The 23,398-nt window shown below is 40.7% G+C and overlaps 1 protein-coding gene and 1 pseudogene across 4 annotated transcripts in view; one reads left to right on the top strand and one right to left on the bottom strand.

Moving 5' to 3' along the window:
* The first annotated feature begins 1,043 nt into the window (after positions 1 to 1,043).
* LOC122913588 lies at positions 1,044 to 1,542 on the top strand (annotated as a pseudogene).
* A 13,612-nt stretch (positions 1,543 to 15,154) lies between these two features.
* The window catches only part of DCDC1 (doublecortin domain containing 1), a 439,829-nt gene continuing 431,585 nt past the window's right edge, over positions 15,155 to 23,398 (bottom strand). For all 4 annotated transcript variants that reach the window (XM_044259009.1, XM_044259012.1, XM_044259011.1 and 1 more), the window contains one exon: positions 15,155 to 15,988. In XM_044259009.1, the coding sequence (XP_044114944.1) occupies positions 15,926 to 15,988 (63 nt within the window). In that variant the 3' untranslated portion in view covers positions 15,155 to 15,925. The remainder of the gene's footprint in view (positions 15,989 to 23,398) is intronic.

A 23,398-nucleotide genomic window follows, 5' to 3' on the forward strand; every position in this document is an offset into this window, starting at 1 on the left:
TGAACAAATTCATAAGGCAAAACAAAGTCTTCACTCACTCTTCTGAACAGTGAGTTCACCATCCTTTTGTTGGTTGTGGAAACATGGGGCAGCTGCTACCAGCCAGGCAGAAGATACTGGGAGAAGTTGGTGATTCAAACCCTACAGGTGGGAGATGGGAATTAGCAGGAGGGCTAGATGGAAACCCTGGACACCCTCAGGAAACACTAGAGAGAGATCCAACAAGTTATCTCCAGGTGGGCATCCAAGGAAGCTTAAAATGCTGAGCTAAACTAAAAGTGAGAAATGTGACCACAGAGGCTGTTTTTGACAAAGATCTTTTCTTATCTCAGCCTCATGAAAAATATGCTCCCTTGGAAACTGTTAGAGTAGTTGATGTCCTTCCTATGCTCCTCAGGGCACATGCACGACATTTGCCATGGATGCAGCTGGAATCCATCCTTTATGGCACAGGGTATCCCTTGATTCCATTGTCTGCTGGGAGATTGCCCAGGTACTGAAAGTGTGCAAGAAATACTTTTCAATTACTGTACATACATTCTGACATGCTGTGTGGCCTTCACCAATTTACTGCACAATCTGTCTTGATAGTACCCACAGAGCAGGTTTCTTGATAGTACAGATAAAGTTATTTCTCCTTTTTGTTGCCTAGGACTCTTTCTGTAGGCTCAACTCACCAAAGGAGCTGTGCAGATCAGAATGTAGCAGAAAGAAGCCTGAGTGATTGCCACTAAAAGAGGGTGAGAATGAAAAGGAGAAATATGGATGGGACCCCCATAATGTGCCTTGGCTAGCAGAAACTCCACTTCACAAAGGGAAGGATGTATCTATATCAGAGAGACCCAGCAATCAGATCAGCATGAATGACTCTGCCAGGTATAACTAACACTCTTCTTTCCCTTAGTGTGGTTGGTTATTTTCTCTTGGAGAACAATCACATTATGAATGCTATTTCCAAGCATTACGCTCAATGCTTTAAATACATGACCTTAATTTTGGTTTTTGGCTCAAGGGGGCAAAGGTGCAATTGTCTTTGACCATCCCAAACCCAGGTTCGTCTGACACCAGCTGTCTCCACCATGCTAAGTTTGACTGGAATGAGATCAAAATTGTATACCTGTGGTGTACCATGGGGAAGTTGGTCTGCCCTGGTCCCGACAATAAAAAGGTTGGTGATGACATTGCCAAGGCGATCAGTGATTGGAAAGATCTGAGGATAACAGTAAAATTGACCGTTCAAAGCAGACAGGCCCAGAGAGTGGTGGTATCTTCTGCCTCTGCCCTGATTATCAAAGCCCTCAATAAACCACCAAGAGACAGAAAGAAGCAGAAAAACAGGGAGCACAGTGGAAATATCACTTTTGATGAGATTGTCACCATTGCCTGATAGAGGCAGCACAGATCTTTAGCCAGAGAACTCTCTGGAACCATTAGAGATACTGTGCAATGCCCAATCAGTGGGCTGCAGTGTTGATGGCCGCCACCCTCATGACATCACAGATGACATCAATTAGTGGTACAGTGGAATGCCCAGCCAATTAAAAACTACAAAGGAAAGTATTTCAATAAAAGATCATATGACAACCTAAATAAATAACCTTTATTAATCCTCATAATAATCTCATTAAGTTGATATAATTTTCTCTCCTTTTCAGATGTGACAATCAATATTTAGGTCTAAGGTTCAAACATAGGCTGGAGGGAATCTAAATCCCATGCTTTCAATGACATTGCTATCAATCTTGGTTTCTAGAAATGCAAAATCTGTACTCTTCTGTCTGCAGCTCGGTGTGGTTCCTCAATAGCCAAGGATGCCACAAACAGCCTCAGAAAAATAGAGGCAGGATATTTGGTCACTTTTTATAGTTTTGGATACTTAAAGATATATAATTTTCTTATTAAATTTCTATAAACCTATATTGCATCAAGACAAAGTTATTTCTTCTTATTCTGACCCATCTCATGTATCGTCACCAGAAGGGTCTGGTCTAGTTACTTCTCTGCTTGGGAAACAACTAATATCCTCTAGCTGTCCCCAGGGCAATGGGCACAACTAGATGTCTAAAATTGGCCACACCCTGCCTTTCCAGGCTGACTTCCTGTTGCTCTAGTTCCAGCTGTGCGGTTTCAACTATGTATTTCTACAACGATCAGTATTTCAGACTAGATGAGGTCTCTTTTAAGCATTTTCTTGGTCTGCATAGAATCTCACTTCAAGAAGGATTCTGTGCTTATATGAAGTTTGAAAAATACTTCTTTCACCCAACTCCACCCCAGTTCATTCACCTGAATGAAGGAATCTCCCTACTTTACATCTTGGGTCAAGCTTATCTTTCTTCTAAACTATTCTTCCTTCCAACACTGCCTCTTGTTATCATGCAAGTCCTTCAAGGCCTGGTTGAAATGCCACTGCCTCCCTGTCTTTTATATACTTCCATAGCTCTTTGTTTACTGCTCTTGTAGAATTTGCCACTTCAAAACTGTGGTGTGGTTATTTGGGTCCACCTCATCTTGTCCCTCCCACTTGATTCTGATATCCTATCCTGGTGGGGGGGGGCAGGTAGAGACCATATCCATATCTCCATTATATCTGTGTGCTACCCCAGCATCTACTGTTATGTTCTAAACATGCCAGGCACTTAGTAAATATGTGCTGATTTGAACTTACCCGACATTGATAATGTTAAGCAATGGCTTTGGTACACACCATCTTTAGTTCTTGGAAGCTACTATGGTTTAATTATGCTCCCCCTGCCAAAAAGAGATATGTTGGAGTCTTAACCCCCTGTACCTCAGAAGGTAAACTTATTTGGAGATAGGTCTTTATCAAAGTAACCAAGCTAGAATGAGGTCACTGGGATCGGTGCTAATCAAAGCAACTGGTGCCCTTATAAAAAGGGGAAATTTGGACACAGAGATGACACACATAGATGATGATGTGTAGATACAAGAAGATGGCCATCTACCAGTCATGACGGGAGACTTGAAAGAGACCATTTCTTTATAGCTCTCAGAAGGAATGGCATCTTGATTTTAGATTTTTGGCATCTTGAACTGTGAGATAATACATTTCTCTTGTTTAAGCCACGCAGTGTATGGTACTTTGTTATGACAACCAGAGCAAACCAATATGGAAGCCAAGTTGTTCCAGGGACTATCAAAAGTATCCTGTACCCACCTTTATAGTTCATGCCTGATTTCAGAGGTAAGGCAGTAAGTGTTACATTCATTTTCTTCCTTCAAAGGATCTTTTATCCAGGCAGGAGGGTTCCAGATTTTGTTTTGTTCTGTTCTGTTTATATTTTATAGATATACTTTGGGAACTTTCTTCAACTGAAGACCCTCTGTTGAGGGTCAGGCATGGTACTAATGCTGGAATACAGCCCGGTCACTCATGCTTTAGTTCTGTCATTCTCCAAGTTTTCAGATTCCTTAAGCACAATAACAGTACCTTTTGTTTTTTTATATCCTCACTAGCATCTCTCCATCTATATGATGCACAGTATGAGCAATGAAATAGCAGTGATTCTCCACTTCCTCTGAATTCCACTGTGGGATATCCATTCCCTCTGACTCTTATCATTCACTCTTTTTACAGTTAGGTGTGTGTGCATGATTTATCTTTTCCTCTAGAATGTCAGTTTCTGAGATAGAATCCATGCATGAACAATAACTAGAACTCAGTAACAAATGCCCGTCAACTGGACAGATGGATGAATAGATAAAAGGGGGTTGGGGGAGAGCAGTGGCTAGACACCTAATCTTGGAAATAAGAGGGGAAAACTTAGTCCAAAAAGGAAAAGGGAGGTGGATCATCATTCTTTGCCTCCTGATTTAAATACATGAAGCTGAGGTACGCCTGGGGCTCATTTATAGTTATTTATAGCCACAATGTCAGAATTTAATGGACACAACCTAAAGATATATGAGGGAACCTATGGAATATTCATTTTGGCTGTCACTGACTACTAAGGGCTTCTAAGAAAAACCATTTAGATTAATAATAATAATAATAATAGCTAATGTTTATTGATCTCTTGCTATGGGCCAGCCACAATGCTAAGAGTTTTTACATCATTTCATTTATTCCTCCCAACAACCCTATAAGAGAGACGATGTATTAAAAATATAGCTTCATGAAATGTTAAGTAAAATCCTCAAGGTTCCAAGACAGGAAGTGGTGGAGCTGGGATTCCAGTTCAGTTGGTACAGTGCCAGAGCCCAAGCTTATGACCTCTGCTATAAAGACTCATTTATAAAATGTCCTTGCCGGAAGCAGCCAAAGCTTTAGTCCTGTTTGCAAGGTTGTCTTTTGTGACAAAAATTATGAAAAACTTTTGTTGTACTGTGAATGCTATTTTGTTTTACAATGGATACTATTTCCTGTATATCCGTCTATATCTAATTAAAGAAAGATGAAGAGATATATTGATAAGGATACCTTGGTGAGAATAGAATAGCAAATGTTTCACGTGAAGTTTGGTTCTTCATATCTACTGGTGCTCAATAAATGTTAATTTAATTGAATTGCATTTGATTTGCCTGAACAGCCAAGAGTTATTTCTGGATGGCAGCATTCAGATGCTATTTGCTTCTAGTGGTGATTTAAAGCAAAAGCCAGCATCATTATCGTAATCGAGATTGGAATCTGTGGGAATACAGGGAAAGGAAGAGTCACTTTGAATTGTATGTTATGGGGTAGCCCTTGCAAACCTATCAAGGCTTTTAGCTTAGAAGTCAATGCATTCTTCTTTGTTGTTTATTCAGCAAACATTTTTTGAGTACCAGGAGCTGTTGTGCACCCCGTGGATTCAAATCCAGTAATAAACAGGACAGTGAGGTTCTCTGTCCTCACTGAGCTTATACTCTGGAGGGGGAGACAAGTATTAAATAACAGGCAGTTGTAGTCCTGTGTAGGGGGGGCAGTGTCAGCAGAAATAGAGAGTTCTATGGGAGAATGTGCGAGAAGCAACTTGCCCACACCCAGGAAGTCAAGAAAGACTACAAATTCTAGTATCTTTGAGTAAAATTTTTGAAGAACTCAATTTTTTAGATGAAAGTGGAATTTTATTTCGTAAAGCATATGGCTATTAAAGGTACTTTTATTAAATTTGAAAGATGACAGAAGACTTTAAAAATATCTTGGCCAGATGGGTCATTATCTCTATAGGGGCAGGGCCGCTACTGGGTCGCTCACAGAAACTGAGGCGCCACCACCATGGGACAGACTGTGCTTCTTCATCCAAAGGGGTGTTTCCTGAGCTCAGAAATGCTTCATTACTGTTTTTCTAAACAGGGCATTACTGTTTTTCTAAATCTGGCCTAAGTGACAGATAGTCTGTTAATTGTTAAATTAAATGCCTTTTGTGCCACACTTCCTGCGGGTGTATATGTCTTTTAACCACACCTCACAGCTATGGGAGTTATCTGAAAGGAAAGCCTCTGAACAACTTTTTTCATTCTTGGATGCAATTTCAGAACAGCGCTCTATGGCAGTGGGATTCTATTAGAATATCTCTTATCTAATACAAAAACAGTTCCTTTGCCACCGAATCTTCCAGTTCACAAATGCTGAGAGTTTCAATGATATTACAACCATATAGCTCGATGCAATTTAAAACCTATTTTTAAAACAGCCTGGTGGATTCATTTCCAGTGCCTAGATCCAGCTTTCTGTGTGTTGAGATGCCACCTAGTGGACCACACTGCATACAAAAAGTCAACCTAATAGGAGTTACACTTCAGCTTTGCCTTCCTAAAATCTGAGGTCCAAGGGACAAATCTTAGCTACTGCACTTTCTAAATTTAAAAATGTAACATTATATATTCAGCACAGGTTCAGCTTGAAATGAACCAAATTTTGAATTCCCTTCAAACATTCTATCAAGTAAGATTTAAGAGGAGAGTATTGGAAAATATTTGCGTGAAAGGATTGGTTTTTGAGCTACCATTGGTGGTCATGGAAAGAGAAGCTGCGCAAAATAAAAGTAGCCTATTTTATCTAAGATGACCAAGATGTGGATCAAGTAGAAAAAAACTGATTTCAGAACTCAAAGCAGATAACAATTTTACAGATACATTATGTTTCACAACCTCTTACATCTTTAGTGCACCTCTGGGTTCCGAGAAGTCTTATTGACTCTCTACCATGTGCTGAGCACAAAACTGGAGACTCAGATAGAATAATGAGCAAAACTGAAGAGGAATCCTGTCCTGAGGAAGCAGAACATTCTGGATTTTGCCACTTTATTTTACAGCTAGGATTCTGTCACTATTTCATCCATATTTTCTTTGGTACAATCCTAACAGAAAGGATTGTTCTGTTACTAAAAGGCCAAAGAAAACTCTGCTGAGATGACTTGAGATCACTGACTTTCCAGAATTCCAGCACTCTTAGGAGAGTGGTTGCATTTATGGCAATAGACTTTTTGAGGTGCTTTGATGTATTATCTGACTAAAGATCAGATAAATCTTACCATCTTCCTACTGTGGGGCTTTGGAAGAATTATTTGGACTCACCTGGGGTTGGCCAAGACTCACCTTTCATGGAGTGCTCCAATCATTTCCATAAGGCCCAGACATCAAGAGTTAAAAGGGCTTAAGACAATGGAAAGAAAAGACCACTGTCCACCTGACCAAAAATTCAGTGTACACCTTAATTCAGATGATTCCCTAGGATGATGTGAGTGGAGGGGAAGAAGTTGGGGGGATGCTGAGCTGAACTACCTCCTCTTCCATCACCGTGGCTGAAGCAGTAATTACCCTCAACTCTCCTTTGAATCCCCAAACTTCTCCCTAGAAAACAACCTCAAACTTTCCCAGATATCTAAATCTAAAGAGGAACCTGATGATTTGAGTAGAAAAGAGTTAATGGAAAGACCATGATATTTACCACTGCCCCCACCCCCGCTAATCCTCCCTTGGTTTTGACAGACTCTTAAATCTTAGGATCCAGCAGTATAATCTCTATCAAAGATGTTTGTGAATGTATGCATGACGCAAGTGGAATGTACTAGTAATGAGAGGCCTGGTGCTGCAGATTGTCCAATGCATTGTTAAAGATTGGGAAAATCTTGATGCCAACAGATCAGGAGAAATGGAAAGAAAAAAAAAAAGCTAACAGAGTGTTTAGCTGCATTGAGAAGTTTAGTCAAGTGGATAGAGCACAGTTTGGGGCTCAGGGACACCCAGGTGTGGATCTCATTACTACCCCTTAGTGGTGGGGGTTTTGGGTGAGTGACTTATCCTCTTAGAACCTCATTCTCCTCATCTGTAAAAGGGGATAATAACAGAGCTCTTGAAAGAGCTCTTCTAAGAATTAAGATCACTGACACTAAGAATTAAGTTAAATATTATAAGTAAAGTACTTATCGCAATGCCTGGCATATGGTGAGTTATAAATTAACTCAGCTATAACTATGATGACTTTAATAATCATTTGGAATTTAGCTATTAGTGAAATTCACTTGGATGATGCTTGACTACTGCATTCAGTAAGTGGGCTATGCTATGATAAACAAGAGATAAGTCAAAGAAGTTTTTGTCCAACTGTATCATGAAATTATGTTTCGCAAGGTCTATGTGAGAAAGTTACAGCTTTGGAGAAGCATCATACTGGATTTCGACTACTGAAAATCTGTCATGTGGGAGAAGGGTTAGGCTTGTTCCTTGTAGCCCCAGACAGAGAACTAATCAGAACAATACAAGTTCTAAGCATTTATATTTCAGGTCAATATAAGAATTTTCTTTAGAATGTGCTGTCTAGGAAGGCAGTAAATTTCTTGTCTGTGGAGGTGTTTAAATCTGGATGATTGGTTGCCATGGGTATTGTTTGTGGGGGAGAAGGCCACACTCTGAACACTAGATGAGTATCCCAATTAGGAGTTGGTCCAAATCTCCTTCAATCCTGAGATTCTCTCATTCTAGGAGAGAAGAGAAAGACAAGAAAGAAGTGATAAAGGTAAGAGATGGAGGGAGGCAGCCATCTTTGTTTCCTTCCTTTCTTCTCTTCCTCCTCTGTGGTGTGGGATTTAGTGATGGCCACCACTAGTTCTTAAAACACCTTTGTGAAAATTATAAAATGGAATCCAGTGGTATTCATGCTGGGCTGCTGCAATACCACAGTTGCAGAGGACACCAAAGATGACAATGTCTTCATGAAAATTATACAAAGGAGTTTCTTCAGGAGTGCCTGGGTGGCACAGTTGGTTAAGTGTCTGACTCTTGGTTTTGACTCAGGTCATGATCTCAGGGTTGTGAAATGGAGTCCCATATCAGGCTCCTCCCTCTGGCTTTCTCCATTCCACCTCCCAACCCCTGCTCCACTCTCTCTATATATAAATATATAAATATAAATATAAATATAAATATAAATATAAATATATAAAAATATATATATATATATATATATATATTTTTTTTTTTTTTTAAAGAAGAAGAAGAACAAGGAAGCTCCTCTTGGCTGAAGTGTGGTGAAGAAGACTGAATTTCAGTCCTCACTTGCCTTCCCAGCTGGGCACTCCAATGTAGTAGATACTCTGCACAATGTATGCAACAATCTTCTGTGTGTGTGTGTGTGTGTATAGACTGGTCTCTTCTCAGAGCATTATCACCTGTTCAGCAATGTACTTGGCAAGTCTTAGAGAAAAAGAGGTTGGAGATGAAGCCTGGGCACTACTTTCCCTTGCGGAGTCACTCCGTGCAGACAAATCGGTCATCACTTTTAAGTCTCCTTTAGCCCTTAGAATTTGGGGATATGCCTTGAGCAATGTGATCATTACAACGAAAAGCATGTGGCTTAAAACAAAGTGGAAATTCTGTGGAATGCGCCAAAGCACAGTAATGATGGACATACATGTGTTTCGGCCACCAGCATACACTTTCCTTCTTTAGAACATCCCCATTTCCCTCGTGCCTGACAGGGGTAGGAGTGTAATTTCAGGGACTGATCTATCTTCTATGGATTCTTCTTTTCCCTGCCCTCATACAGCCAGGGTTTGGGCATGTAAACTGATATTGGCCAAACAAGCATGATCCCCTCTCTTGAGACTTGGAATTTTGGCCTATTGACTTGACATGAAAGGAAATCATTCCGCTAGCTGGCTGCCCTGGGGACAGAGTGTGGCTACATCTCCACTCTGTTTTGGAGGTTGCCTTCTGTTTGTTTCTTGAAGTTTCTGTCCATTTCCAACTCTGGCATCCCTTCAATCTTTCTAGTGATCTCCTGGTTGCTTATATCAATAGTAAATTTGTGTTACTTGCAACCAAGATTCCAACTGGTATACCAATGCGAAAGTTGAAAATAGCAGGCATCCATTCATAACATGAAATGCTGGGAGTCAAAAATCTCCATTGCTAGAGACTATGTCTTTTCATGCCAGGATTACGCTCCACCTGTTGGTCCGAACACCATTCCTACAATAACAACAAACATTATGTTAGCTTATATTTATTAAGCACTAATTGAGTATTAGGCTAAGGGTTTTACATACGTAACCACTTCTAATTCTTACAACAATGCTTCCAAAATAAATGATAATATTATACTTATTTTAAAGATAAGGAAACTGAAGCTTGGAATAACTTGCCCCAAGATGAAGTTAAGAAGTGGCAGAGCCGATATTTAAATCTAAGTGTGGGTCACTTCAAGAATTATGTTTATAACCACTCTGCTATTCTGCCTTCTTGACTTATACCTAGTGAACACTTGCCCAATATATTTTCAAATAATGAAGTAGTCATGATAAATCAAATAATAGGAATTGAGAAAGCCCACCTATTTCCAAATTATGAACGAGCTTTAGGAAAAGATTTCAGTTCAGCCCGTTTATACACAGCCACATCTCAGAGCTTGGTATTTATGTGTTACCATCAGGACTCCATGCTTCCCTCTGTTCTTGGCTCATGGGGGTAGCCATGATGTCTCAGCTGGGTCTTTCCTGCCTGTTAAATATCTACTGCACTGAGCATTCTCCAAGCTCCCAGCAAGTTCATTAGTTACCTGAAAATACCTACCTCATCTGTCATCAACACTCAAATGGCCTGCGGGATTTTTCATTTCCACTCCATTTTCCAAACCCTTCCTAGCATTTACCTCCCACATCTGGAATCAATCCTGACCAGAAGCAAAATGCTGAACGGTTGGGCTCCTCCCAGGGCCGCTTTTCTCCCGAGGAGTGACAAGAATATGTTGTGTATGAATTAGCCATTCTCTTCGCGAGGAAACTGCCACGGCAGAGGCTGCCTTCTTGCATTCTAATTTGCTCATATACACGCTCTGTCTTTACTTGTTGAAGCAAAATATTTAGTTCAACATTTGCAGTCATTAGAGCCTAAAAACACCAAATTTTAAAACTAGATTTATTTGAGTTGTAAATTGTGAGAATCCTTTAAAAATACCTCAGCTCGTTATCCTTTTATCTGTCTCTGTAGAAAAGATTTGAGACGGAGGCTTAAGAAAACATCTCTGACTTTCAAGTCTCCTGCCGCTGCCCCCGACACTGTTTCTGTCTGTCCGAAACCCACTCTAGGGAGAAAAAAGACGATCAGTTTGCCAATTACAAGGAATTCAATTTCAAGAGTGACTTAAACATTCGATTTTATGCTATTTTTTTTTTCTTTCTTCCTTTTCTAGGTAGTTTGGAGGCCAACTTCATAGACTTCTAGAATTCCTTTCAGGGGACAACCATCAGATCTTCGTGAAGGAACAATAGCTAATTTAAATTTTTCTTTCTTTTTGGGGGAAAAGGAGAGTAGGATTGAATAGGAAAGGTGTCCTCAGGATTCTCAATTCCAGACATCTATTTCTGAGAAAATCTTCATGAAAGAAAAAATTAGTAACAACAAAAACTGCTTTCTGACAACCTCTAAGAAAATATGTGTATGTAGTAAATGAAAAAAGTCTCTCTCTTGATTAGGGAAACTGTGTTATTTTAGGAACACAGCACATCCTGTCCTTAATTTCAAATAACCAAAAGATTTTTTGTTTTGTAGTGCCAGAGGAAGCACAGTAAGAAAACTCAAAGATTTAGCCCTCAGCACCTGCAGGGAGATTATCTAGGCTGATGAAGTAAAATATTGCTATGGCTAATAGCAAGTTACAAAACAGGAGAGAGAAAATAATGAAAGGCAATCGGGAATCTAGCAGAGGCCGTGATTTAAGACTGCGAATCTAGGCATTTTGTTCGGCTTTCTTTAAGGTCAATAACTGAACCATGACAAGATTTTTAAACAGACTCCGTTGTAAACAATTTTGAAGTGCCCATCCTCTGCCGTCACCGTGCGAAGGGTCTGCTCAGCTGTATGAAACCCACCATGCAAGCCTAGCACACGCACTAGGCACTGCGGGGGAATGCAAATGAACCGCCAGACCTTTTTTACTCAATTGGGCAATGCAAGGGTGAAACTCCTGAGAAAGCAAATCCAACCTCCGGATCCAGGGAACAAAAACAATGTGAACAGTAAGCTCTTTGAAAAGAAAACTGCTTCCCTATGGTAGAAAATAAGGGGGAAGGGGGCCCATGCAGGGAGCCCAGCAAGCGGGGAAGGTGGGCCCTAGGGAGTGTGATATTACACAGGAACATAATGGGGTTGACTGCATACTTGTCTAATTACTAGAGCTATTAAAATCTCTATAATTTAGATTCAGGCAAAAAAAAAAAAAAAAAAGGCTTGTATAAATGCACACACATGCTCCTGATTGAATTTTATGAATCCACCCCTCTTGATTCTAAAAGGATACCATCCTGCTGGTTCCATGTGGCTGCTAAACCTGAGTGACCTTCTCCCCCGCTCCCGCACTGCCCCTGGCCCCCAGACTAGTGTACTCTGTTACTGTAATAAGCAGTTAGGTTAGATAAGGCGCTGGGTGACGGGATCATCTGTGCTGAAGCCGAATTATAATGCCTCGGTCAACGGATTTAATCTAAACCAAATGCTCTGGGATTCTGTACGCTCAGGGAACAGAAGAAAATATAAGTTTTATATTTGCCCAAGTTCAAACAGAGAGCAGACAGAGAGATTCCAGAAGCTGAGAGAGTGGTAGCAAAAAATATGTTGTTTCTCCTCTGTTCAACCAAAGGAATAGATAGGGTATACTTTGTATTCACTTCTTTTCTCTCTCTCTCTCCTGTGCATTTTATTTTCTCTTGACACAAAGGAGAGTCATCTGCCTAATGCCAAACTAAACTTGATCAAACAAATACTTAGTACATAGTAGGTGCTCAATAAATAAACACTTCTTGAATGAGTGAATGGACAATGGTTAGTATAGGGGTTTAGTGCCCACGCTTTTAGCCTCAGGCATCACTCTGCTCTTCCTCAGCTGTGAGGCCATGGGCAGTTTACTTAATTAACATCAGTGCCTGTTTCCAGATCTGCGAAATGGAGCTAATAATACACATGAGGACTAAACAGTTAATAAATGTCATGAGCTAGCATAGTGCCTGATACATAGAGGGTAGCTTCCTAGCTAATATTTACTGCCTCTGGTGCCTGTGTTCCCACCCACCGGGCAACACTTCCCCTCCTGACAATCTTGGTAGCGAAGGTGGGGATGATGGCAGGGATGACAATTTTCTGAGACCCCAGGAGAGATAAATATAAACTCATTAACATTTTGAAAGACATCTCAAAATTTACTCTTTGCATCTGTCAGAAGCCAGCATATCTTAAAGTTGAGAGGCTTCTGCTGAATGAAATGATACCTTGATGATATCTTCTAGTCTATATTCAAGACACAGAGAGAATAGGTGAGTTTCCCCAGACCACCCAGCCTGATGAGGAGAGCAGAGATAATTCCTTATCTACTACCTCCAAGTCTACTGCTCTCTTCCCCAAACTCTTTCAAAGAATGCTTCCCAAAGTAGCAAATTACAGTTATTATCCTCTGCAAGCAATACTTTTTATATCACCATTCACTTATTTATTCACTCAACAAAGATGTTTTGACAACTATATGCATTTGAATATCTATTTGTTCAGCTACTTTCTATCCCTTTACCCCGTGTTCTTTCCTTCAAAACATTTATCACTAGTTGTTATCCTATTTTTTTGTTTCCCCTTTTTATTGACTGTGCACCTTCCCCAAGTCAGTAAGGTCCAAGAGATCTAAGATTCTTTCTCATTCAGCATCATAGGCCCAGTCCCCAAAATGGTGTTAGTGTATCACAGAACTTCCATTAATAGATGTTACATAAATAAATGATGCCAATTTCCTCTAGATTTGGGGTATTCCGTGCTTTTCAAATTCTTAAGTAAACTATAGTCATATAAAAGTATGTTATCAGCACCTCTTTAAAATAACTGCTTTCAACTGAAGCACCTGTCTTCCCCTCCTCTACCGAGGATCAGAAGGTCCCTTCTCCCCAATTTACAAGGATGTCATGTAACCCCTCCCCTACTGGCTACAAGAAGTTCTGAATTGCCTTCAGCTGTACACACGAATTAGAGAAACTTGAAATTTTGATGCATTAAAGCCTAGGGAGTGGTGATCTCTCACTTCCAGCATCCGAACACTCCTCTTCCTTTCAGCATTAACATTCTGTAAAATAAAATGGTTGATTTTGAATTCTAAGTCTGTGATGTCATTCTTTCCCCTACAATAGTCCAATGATACTTCTTTTAGTACACTTATTTCTTTTATATCCACATGAAATCTATGCCTAATTTGAAGACTATTCCTTTCTTCAGAAAAAAAAAAAAAGGAAAAATGTTTTTCTACGCTTTATCTCATCTGATGCTAAAAACAACTTTTGGGGGGGAGGGTTGAAGGAAATATTAGTATTCTCATGTCATTGTTGAGAAAATAGATATGTCCCATGGGTAGTAAGAAGCACAGCCAGAGTCGAAATGTGACTCCTCATTTGATACTGAACAAAGATTTAATGAGCACCTACTGGTTTCCAGGCACTGTGCTAGGCTCTGGGAACAAAGCAGAGAATGGACAGAGCAGCTTTACAGCGCGTCTTGGACTCCTAAATCTAGACCTTTTCAAATCTGGGAACTCTAGCCAAGGACAGTGGCATTAAACCATAACCCAATACATTTTTCATATAAAAATGTAACAGTTTAAGGTCATTTGTAAACAACACCTCAAAGAGTGGTCAAAGTCATTTTAACCTTATTCCTGACTGAGGGTACAGTTAGTTTTGACTAAATTAAACTGAAGTACATTTATAACACAACTCAGAATGAAATGATCCAAAAGTTATCTGCATGTTTGGAAACATCACCATCTTCTATATATGTGCATAGTACAGCAGTAGAGCGGGATGGGTGTTCTGATCCAAGGTACCCTATTTCTCTGCGGCTGGGTAGCCGCGATTTCCAGGCAGACTCCAGACATCTGAGACCGCTCTTCTGTGGAGGTTCCGCTCAGGGCTGCCAGGCCTGTCAGCGATCCCTATTATTCTCCTGACAGACAAAAGAGAAACAGCGTGTATTCCCTTCTGCCTCTAAGAGTAGCAAGTAAAATGGCTTTGTGATTTTAAGAAATGTTGACTTAATTAGCTTTTTCCTTCCAGGTAATAAGTGGTTTCTCCAAGGAATGCCCCAAATTAACAACACTGAAGTTTATATTTCCTTCCCTTTTTCCATTTAAGATTCATAGATGCAAAAACTATACTCAAAAGTGGTAAGAAATCTTCATGGTTTATTGTTTTTTGAGTATAACAAGATAAATTACCACAGTTACAGTTAGAGTCTGCTTCATCTGACATGTATTTTAAAATTTTCCATTGAGAGGTATAGATCCAACGTCCCCTAAACCTTAAAGAATATTGAAATCGAAATATCTTCCCTTATATCAGAAGTTCTTTATGTGAAAGTTCACAGATGTTTTTCAAGTAGGTCTGAGAACTCCATGAAATAGTAAGAAAGAGAGAAAAAAAAGCTTTGTTTTGTACGTGCATTTTGTAAGCTTCTGGCTTTTCAAATGGTTCTCAGAGATAGTACATGAACCAAAACAGCTTGAGAACTCCTTTACAAAGTCTGTTGATGTTTTAAATGCTGTCCATTCAGATATAAGTAATTTCACATGATTTTAAGATTTGGGGGGAACATCTGGCCAGCTCGGTTGGTAGAGCATGTGACTCTTACTCTCAGGGTTGTGAGTTCAAGCCCCACACTGAGTGTAGAGCTTACTTAAAATCTTTTTACTTAAAACCTTTTCTTTTTTTAAAGATTTTTTTTAAACTTGCATTTTAAACCAAAATATACAAATAATCACAAAAGATGTTTTTGAGACTATAAGATGCCTAGTTTACACTATCACATTTATTTCATTTGTGCAATTTTGAGAAGTGTTTCTTGCCTCTGAAAAGCAGAAAGGACAATCCAACTATAACTCGATTTCATTTGACTCTGAGGATGTAGCTCCTGAACATCTGACTGAAATGAAGTTCTATAAAGCAGACCGTCTATCCCCACTGTACTGTCGTAATTTCAGTTTGTGGTCTAGCATGAGAGGGGAGGATGGCTTCACCTCACTTTCCCATAACACTGCTCTTGCAGTGGGACTCCATTAGCACGGAGTCTTTGTGGGCAGAGCCCTGGCCCAAGTAAATGAAAAACGAGGGTCTCTGCCCTCTAGGCACTTGCTACCTAGTTAGGGAGACAAAACATGTGTTCAATATATATGCAACTTTTTCCAACAGGCCTCTCTATAGACTGGAAAGACTAGACAATATAAACAAGATCTCATTAAAATATAAAGTCTCTGTGGCTAATGCTGCCTTTGACTATGACATGTCTTCTTATTCATTTATAAATATCTTATAGCTGATTTATCTGTGTTGGTAATTCTTCAAAATCAGTATGTGAAAAATTCAGTTACTTTGAAAAATAAACTTTAGGATTAAATTTCTAAATGAATCACACAGATTTCTTTTATAGAAGGGGACTTTCCTAAATTTGGGTCTTCGGCAATCTAAATAATTGGCCTTTCTATCACAGCCTTTGGTTTGCAAGTAGATGAAGAAAGTCTTCTTTCCTATAAGAGAGAAAAAGAGAAATATATGTCTACATGTACATACATATACTTATTTATACACACACACACACACACACACGAAGTTCAATAGAAGTTGCTATCTTAAAAATATTTATCAGAATAGGTACATTAAAACTTGATAAGGTTTGTAAAATTTATAGAGGCATTCCCTTCAAGGCCTGATGTGAGTTATGAAATCTAATTTTGTTTTCATAGCTCTGTGATAAAATTTTATCAATGTTATAAAAAGGGGTCTTTACTAAGACTGACCGGAAATCTGAACTATCTGGCCAGGCAATAAAAACACATTCCTTAGCTGCAAAGTGTCAGACAAGCAAGGTGTAACTGAAATTGATCGATAAGTCTTCCTTTTACAGTTGAGTGCATTCACTTTACCTCATAGGATAATAGTTTTTTTTTTTTAATGGTTTTTCCATTAATATCAGACTTCAGTGTTAGTAAGAAACAAGAAAGACATAAAAGGGAGAGAGACATGCCATCAAGAAAGAATGTTGTGATCTTTAATGGTAGAGCACTTGAGCTCAAAGGAAGTGCTTGTGTGGGGTGAGGGGTGGGACTTTAGTTTCAGACTGTTATGGCTTGAATTGTGTCCCCTCCTCTTCCCCCCACCCACAAATTCATATATCAAAGTCCTAGCCCTCTGTATCTCAGAATGTGTTCTTGTTTGGAAATAGGGTCTTTGCAGATGTAATTAGTTAAGATGAGGTCATACTGGAGTAGGGTGGCCCCAATCCAATATGGCTGGCATCTTTATAAAAGAGGGAGATTTGGACATAGGCACACAGGTGTCATGTCATGTGAAGATGAAGGCAGAGATTGGGGTGATGATTCTATAAGCCAAGGAACAACAAAGATTGGAAACTAGTCGAAGCTAGAGCAGAGGCATGGAACTGACCATTCTGTTAGAATGAGGGAACAAAACCTAGAGAGGGAACAAAACCTGCTGCCAACTTGATGTTGGCCTTCTAGCTTCTAGAACTGTGAGACAAGAAATTTCTGTTCTATAAGGCACCCAGTTTGTGGTACTTTATTACAGCAGCCCTAGCAACTAATACATGGGGGGAATACAGCTACTGGGGTAAAGAAGACCCCAGATGTCTTGCTCTGTCCTGAAAAGTAGGTGAAGGTCATTCCCATGCATATGGCAATGCCCCTCCTATTGTGGGTTGGCCATCCAAGTGTAGCTGACTCTGCATAACTTAGTTGTCTTTGCGGAAATCTTCCAAACAAGCAGTGACCAAACCATTATTCCTTGAAGGCATCCAGTAATCTCACTTTCAGAGTCAGTAACCTAATATGAGTAACCTGAAATTCCTACAGGATTTGAGGTTCAAACCCCAGCTCTGCCTGGTGGCTTTTTAAAAATTTATTTTTTATTATTTTTAAAATTTTAACTCCAATATACTTAACATACATTGTTATATTAGTTTTGGGTATACAATATAGAGATTCAACAATTCCATATATTACCCAATGCTTATCACAATGAGTGCACTCCTTAATTTCCATCACCTATTTCATCCATCCCCCTACCATCTTTGGGCAAGATATTTCACCTTCCTCATTTGTAAAATGCAAAAGTAGAAGTAGAAAAAATATCTACTTCCAAGGGTAGTCATGTGTATGGAATGAAACAGATGACAACAGTGTAGAAGTCCAACATGGTACCTGACATGTGTAGACATTCTACCAGCATGAGTGCCCTTCTGCTTCAACTTTTATGATCTCATTGTTCTGTATACCAAATGCAAAACAACTTGCCCAATAGTGCAAGAGGCAGGACTCAATTCAGACCTCTGACAGCACATACAAAGATCCTTCCCTGGAAAGAATCACCTCCAGCCCTTGGCCACCACTAAGCTGTGCCTCAGCCTCCCTCTGTTGCTCTGGTGAAATCTGGACAGGGCTTCTGAGGGTGAAGATCCTCAGGTCCTAGTGAATACCTGTAACAAGGCCTTACCAAGCAGATGGACAGGCTTCCTGGGGTTAGCTGGAATTCTGGCTGTCACAACTCTTGTTGCTCAATTCTATCTCACAGCTGAACAGAATCAGACTTTTAAAGTTGGGTGGAGCTTTAAAGATTCAAGAGTCTACTTTCCTTATTTTATAGAAGGGATAGCAGTAGTTCGATGGGCCCTTGGCCAGTTAGCATGGAACTGACTGGTCTTACAAGCCACAGTCTAATATTCCTTCCATTCTATTATGTGCCCAGTAATTACAATGTTAGCCCGGAAAAGGAGGAACCAGAATAGAGCCAAAGCTATGCAAAATATTCTCAGAATAAACTTTACCATTGTAGAGAAATGCGGCTTTAGTGGAATCAAGGTCCTTCCTAGCTTTATAATGTATAGACCAAGGCAAGGTGAAAGTCAATTTCAAAATGGTGCAGCAACTGCCATTTAGTAAAGGGATGGGAGTACATCAGTGCTTTTTAGTACGAACTCTGGAGGAAGTGAAGATTGTTCATCTCAGTCCCCGGCACTTAGTAGCCCCTGAAGGAGCCCATGGCAGTTTCTGAGAAGGCAGAGGAGGTGAGGAGCAGTGACCTTTGTTTGGAAATCTCCTAAATTGGCTGACTCCCATTTACATGCTGTTTCTGTCAGTCTGGGTCACTTCTATGTCACTAAGTAAATATGCTGGAAATTATTACTATTGCAGACAAATGTTTAACTATTCTCAGATTATCTAGGACACCACAGGCCAAAGTCACAGCAATCTAACCTGGGAGTGAGTTTACTTTACTTCATGATTTATGGAATGAGAATTCTAGGCGCTCTGTGGGACTAATTTAATACGAAACATTCAGATGTCTGTCTTATAATGCTATTCATCTTTCCTTAGCCTGCCCGCACCAGGGGGCATGTGGTTCAGAGAGCAGGCTCTCCCTTCTCAGCCACAAATCATCACACTTGTGAAAGGGGGTGACATATCTTCCCTTGCAAGCAGGCTGCCTGCAGCAGAGGCGGCTGAGCAGTTAAGGGTTCATCTGGGCACTGACGGGAGAACCCTCCATCAGACCTCAAGAGCATTTTGAGAGTTACAGTTGGAAAAGAAGGGATCATGATCAACCTTGTCCTGGTTTTCCTTGTGATGAAGGAAATTTAGTCAGGCTATATTGTCTTAAGACTTGTTTTATAAGAGGTTTATGTGGTATTTTACGGATTGATGTGATAATGTGTGTCTTATCTCAGGTTGCTAAAACGAAGTACCACAGGCTTATAAACAACAGAAATTTATGGAACCGGGATGTCTAAGATCAGAATGCCAGCATGGTTATGTTCTGGTGAGAATCCTCTTCTGGGTTGCAAACTACTGACTTCTCATTGTATCTTCATAGGGCAGAGAGCAGAGCAGATGAAGGAAACTCTCTAGTGGTTTATAAGGGCACAAATTCCATTCATGAGGGCTCCATCCTCGTGACGTCATTTGCTCCTAATCACACTGCGGCACAGGGTTTCAACATATAAACCCTGTGGGAACACCTTGTTCAAAACAGTGCATGTGAAGAGAAGAAAATTCTACAAAAAGTCGAACTCTGATTCAATGTGTATATTAAAAAGCAGGTTTTTAATCAATCAATTACCCTAAATCTTACATTCACTTAACAAATATTCATTAAGGCCTGCTATACAGTAAGGAATATTCACACCTGGAAATACAGGTGTGAACAAGCCTGGTCTACTTTCAAAGAGCTTAGAGACGAGTGGGAGAAAAAAAAGACATCAACAGTGAAAAGTGGCAAGCAAAGAGGGCAGAGGGAGCACATGGAAGTTTCTAACAGACATGAGTGTGGGGAATGGTCAAGGACAATTTCCCAAGGAGAAGAAAGGTGCAAAGGTGTGGAAATGAGAGCGAACACATGATTTGGGGGGGGGAGGTACTGAGGGAATGTCTAGGATGAAGGGGGTGTAGATCTCTGTGAGCAAAGGGTGAGAAAACAGAGACCGCAGGGCTCGTGGACACGATAGTCCCAAGGGTGTTGGGTTTGCTCTTCACTTTGATGACAAAGGTGGGGGTAGGGCACTGCTGAAAGATTTTAAGCAAGAACAACATGGTATGATTTTCATTCTCAAAAAGTGATCTTGGCTATGACTTGGATAAAAAAAAAATTGGAGAGGAAGAAGGCTGGGGTTGTACATTGGCTGGTTAAAAAAAATCAGGATCAGCCGAGTGAGCAATGCTGTGGTGGCAGTAAGATAGTGTAAGTAAACAACTTCAAAAGACTCAAAAATCCCACAGGTGAATCCCTTTTATTCTTCCTAACAACAGCTGGAAATTGGTGCAATGAAAATTGCCCTTTGTCGTTGAGTCATTTCCTGAGCGAGGACCTGGAGTGCAGGACACTACTGATGCTTTTACATGCAGCCACTACCCTGTGCCTCACTGCTGGCGAGGACTCCTCCCCGAGAAGCCTCTTAAGTACCCAGCTCCAAATCCATATCTAGTTGTGGCCCAATCAACTTTTGCATGGGAACTGGGCATTATCTAACAGATAATACTACTCTGTGGGTGTCCTGGATCATAACAAGGATTTACGACTCAAGCCCAGCAGACCACTGTCAAGCCCACTGAGCAGAACTCAACATTTCAGCCTTGAGAATGTTGTTGGCCAGGTTCACCTTGCAGGGTGGAGGGAGGGGGAGAAAGGGTAATAAAAAATCAAAATCCACAATGGAATTCAGCCTATCAAAATGACTGCATGAAATAAGAGTCAAGGAAAGGTCTGATAAAGGGTTGGCATTCTGAATTGATTTGGGAAAATCATGTGGATGCCAGAGTGCCTTGAGTTTTAGATGCCAGAACATCCCTGCAAGATCCGCTTCCCGAGAAGGAGTTGGTTGTATTAAGGAGTATAACTTGGGAGTCCGTCTGGTATCCTTCCTGATATCATTACCAAAGGCACAGATTCCAACCTCAAATTTGTCTTGCCTATATAGCAAAGATCTCCCCATCAAGGCCAATTTTGAGGATGTACCCAAGGGCAAGCCTCTCAGTGACTAAAGAGAAATAGTGACTGCCTAGATCATTCTACTGTTAATCCCCCCATGGTGAAGAGAGAAAAGGACCATAGCAATGGCAGAACAATGGTCTATACCAAAAATGTCCTAGACCCCCAAAAGGCAGCCCTGTCGTCAGTTTCCTGAGGAAACCAACCCACACTGTCACTTCAACAGGCCAGCTGTGCTTTGTATTATGTGATCTCTGATACCCTAATCTAAAGGAATGAGTAAATGGCTGACCTCTGGCCATTTAGTCTTCCATTAAAAGACACAAAGAAAGTAATTCAGATGGTAGAGTGGCCCTGGAGCCAAAAGAAATATAAAGAGAAGGCAGGAAACAGAAGCCATGAATGAGCAGAGCAGACAAGTAAGCATCTTAGTGTAGAGCAGAAGCCTGTGGAGAAGTAGAAAGTTCACAGCAGAAGCAAGAAGCACCAAGAAACAACCAAGTTACCAAGTTAAGAGCAGGAATAGTAGACTGCTGGGTGGCCGTGTGGACAAAGACTGGCCTTGCATCTTGAACAGAGACCACCATGAAGCTTGTCTACTGGGCTTCCCTTGTTGTACAAGGGTCTCGCGTCTGAGAGACCACCAAGGAGCCAACACCGATGCAATCGCATGAAGGTTTATTTAACAAGCTTAAGCCTGGGCCCAAGTATACCCAACACAGTGGAGTAGGAACTCGACCCCGAACCAGATTACAGTCAGAGTTTTTAAAGGCAGAGTAGGGGTGGACTCGGCAGTGGGTGAGGACAAGGGATTAGGGATGATGTAAGTCTCTAAGGAATTTTGGAAGCAAGGTCTCTAGGACCTTGAGGGGCTAGCTATTGTTGGGAGAAAGGTTATTTATTACCTGTAATAAAAATCTTCTCGTGAGACCCTTTAGATGTATATCAGTGGGTCATATGCTTGGGAATGATTGCTGACACTATCTTGGAGGTTTAGAGATAAAGTTTCCTAAAGGAATTATTAAAGTAGACTTACAGGATCCTGGTTGGACCTGTCAGGGTAGGGGGTTGGTCAGGCTAGGATTGTCCTTAGCAAAACCTCAAGGTGAGGGCAGTTGAGTCTCCAGGGGAGAGCCACTCTGTCTGTTTCAAGGGCTTGTCAGTAGGTAAGGAATTTTAATGATTTTCTCCTGCCTCTGTTTCCCACATCACCCTGTGCATTCTTACTTCCTTCTTAATCCTCCCAAAAAATCTCCATCACTAGAGGTAAACCGAGTATGTTCTGTAACTAGTAACCTGAGAAAGCTTAATTTAATGCACAATACTTAATCCAGTTTTCATGTTAGTTCCCTTTAATGGTTTCTCACTGCATTTAAAAAAGAAAAATCCAACTCCTTAGCATGATCTATAAGGCCCTCCACAATTTCATGCCCACCCCTCCCACCTAACCTTATGGCTCTTAATCCAACGTTGTAAGCCAAGTATCCAAGTAATCACACAACTTTGCATGCCCAGCACCCAGGACAGAATAGAACAGAGCGTGCCTGGAGATAGATAGACAGATATATGAATTAGTTCTTCAAAGAACTATTTTTCTTTGTATTTTCTGTCTTCTAAGGTATCTGTCTCCCAGCCTATATGGATTTCATTTAGGGAGCAAGAGAACTGCTTTGAAAATTAATTTTTCTAAGAGCACTTGTCATTGAACTGAAATAATATCCTGTGGAATTTCACACTCTTAGATGAGTCTGCCAGGGATGTGGGTGGCTCAGGCTTCCGTGTTAACTAGACTTAGAGCAAGCATAAAGAGGTTCTGCCTCCCCTTCCCCAGCAAGCAGCTCCCTCAGTGAGGAAAGGGTCCCTTCGGCAAATAGACTCCCATCCTTGTTCTAAAGCACTCTCTTTTTGTACATATAAAAATGTACAAGAAAATTCCAAGAAGCTTGCTTTTTCCCCCCCACCCTCAAAATTACTCTACTCCTTGATATGTGCACCATAGTCCAGACATTATTCCTGTGACCTTTAAAATAGCAAGATGTTATCAGCATTGAAGGCAGCTTAATTAACATGGGAAGCTCCACTACCTCAGACTCGCTTGCTTTGCCTCCAATGTCTGGGTCCTGGTTACAGTGTCTGGGTGGTTGGTCCTGACCCGAGAACATTTCCATTATTTCTTCAGCAAATAGTGATAAGAAAACGTGAGGACGTTGGGACTCAAGCCATCACACATGCAGCAAGTGCTTCCTTGCCTTCATACTCCAGTATTCTTGAAACTGGTCCTTGTATGGGCCTATTCAGCTAGAGCGGCCCCATCCTGGTTGAATAGCCATTTTGTTGTTTATGCATAAAAACTTAAACTGACCTTGCCCACCCCCCCACCCCCCACCCCCCGCCTGGGGAACTTACTTAAAAGCAAGTCCGAGAAACCAGTCCCAGGTAAC

Source organism: Neovison vison, chromosome 7 (genome assembly GCF_020171115.1).
Source record: "Neovison vison isolate M4711 chromosome 7, ASM_NN_V1, whole genome shotgun sequence".
Lineage (NCBI taxonomy): Eukaryota > Metazoa > Chordata > Mammalia > Carnivora > Mustelidae > Neogale > Neogale vison.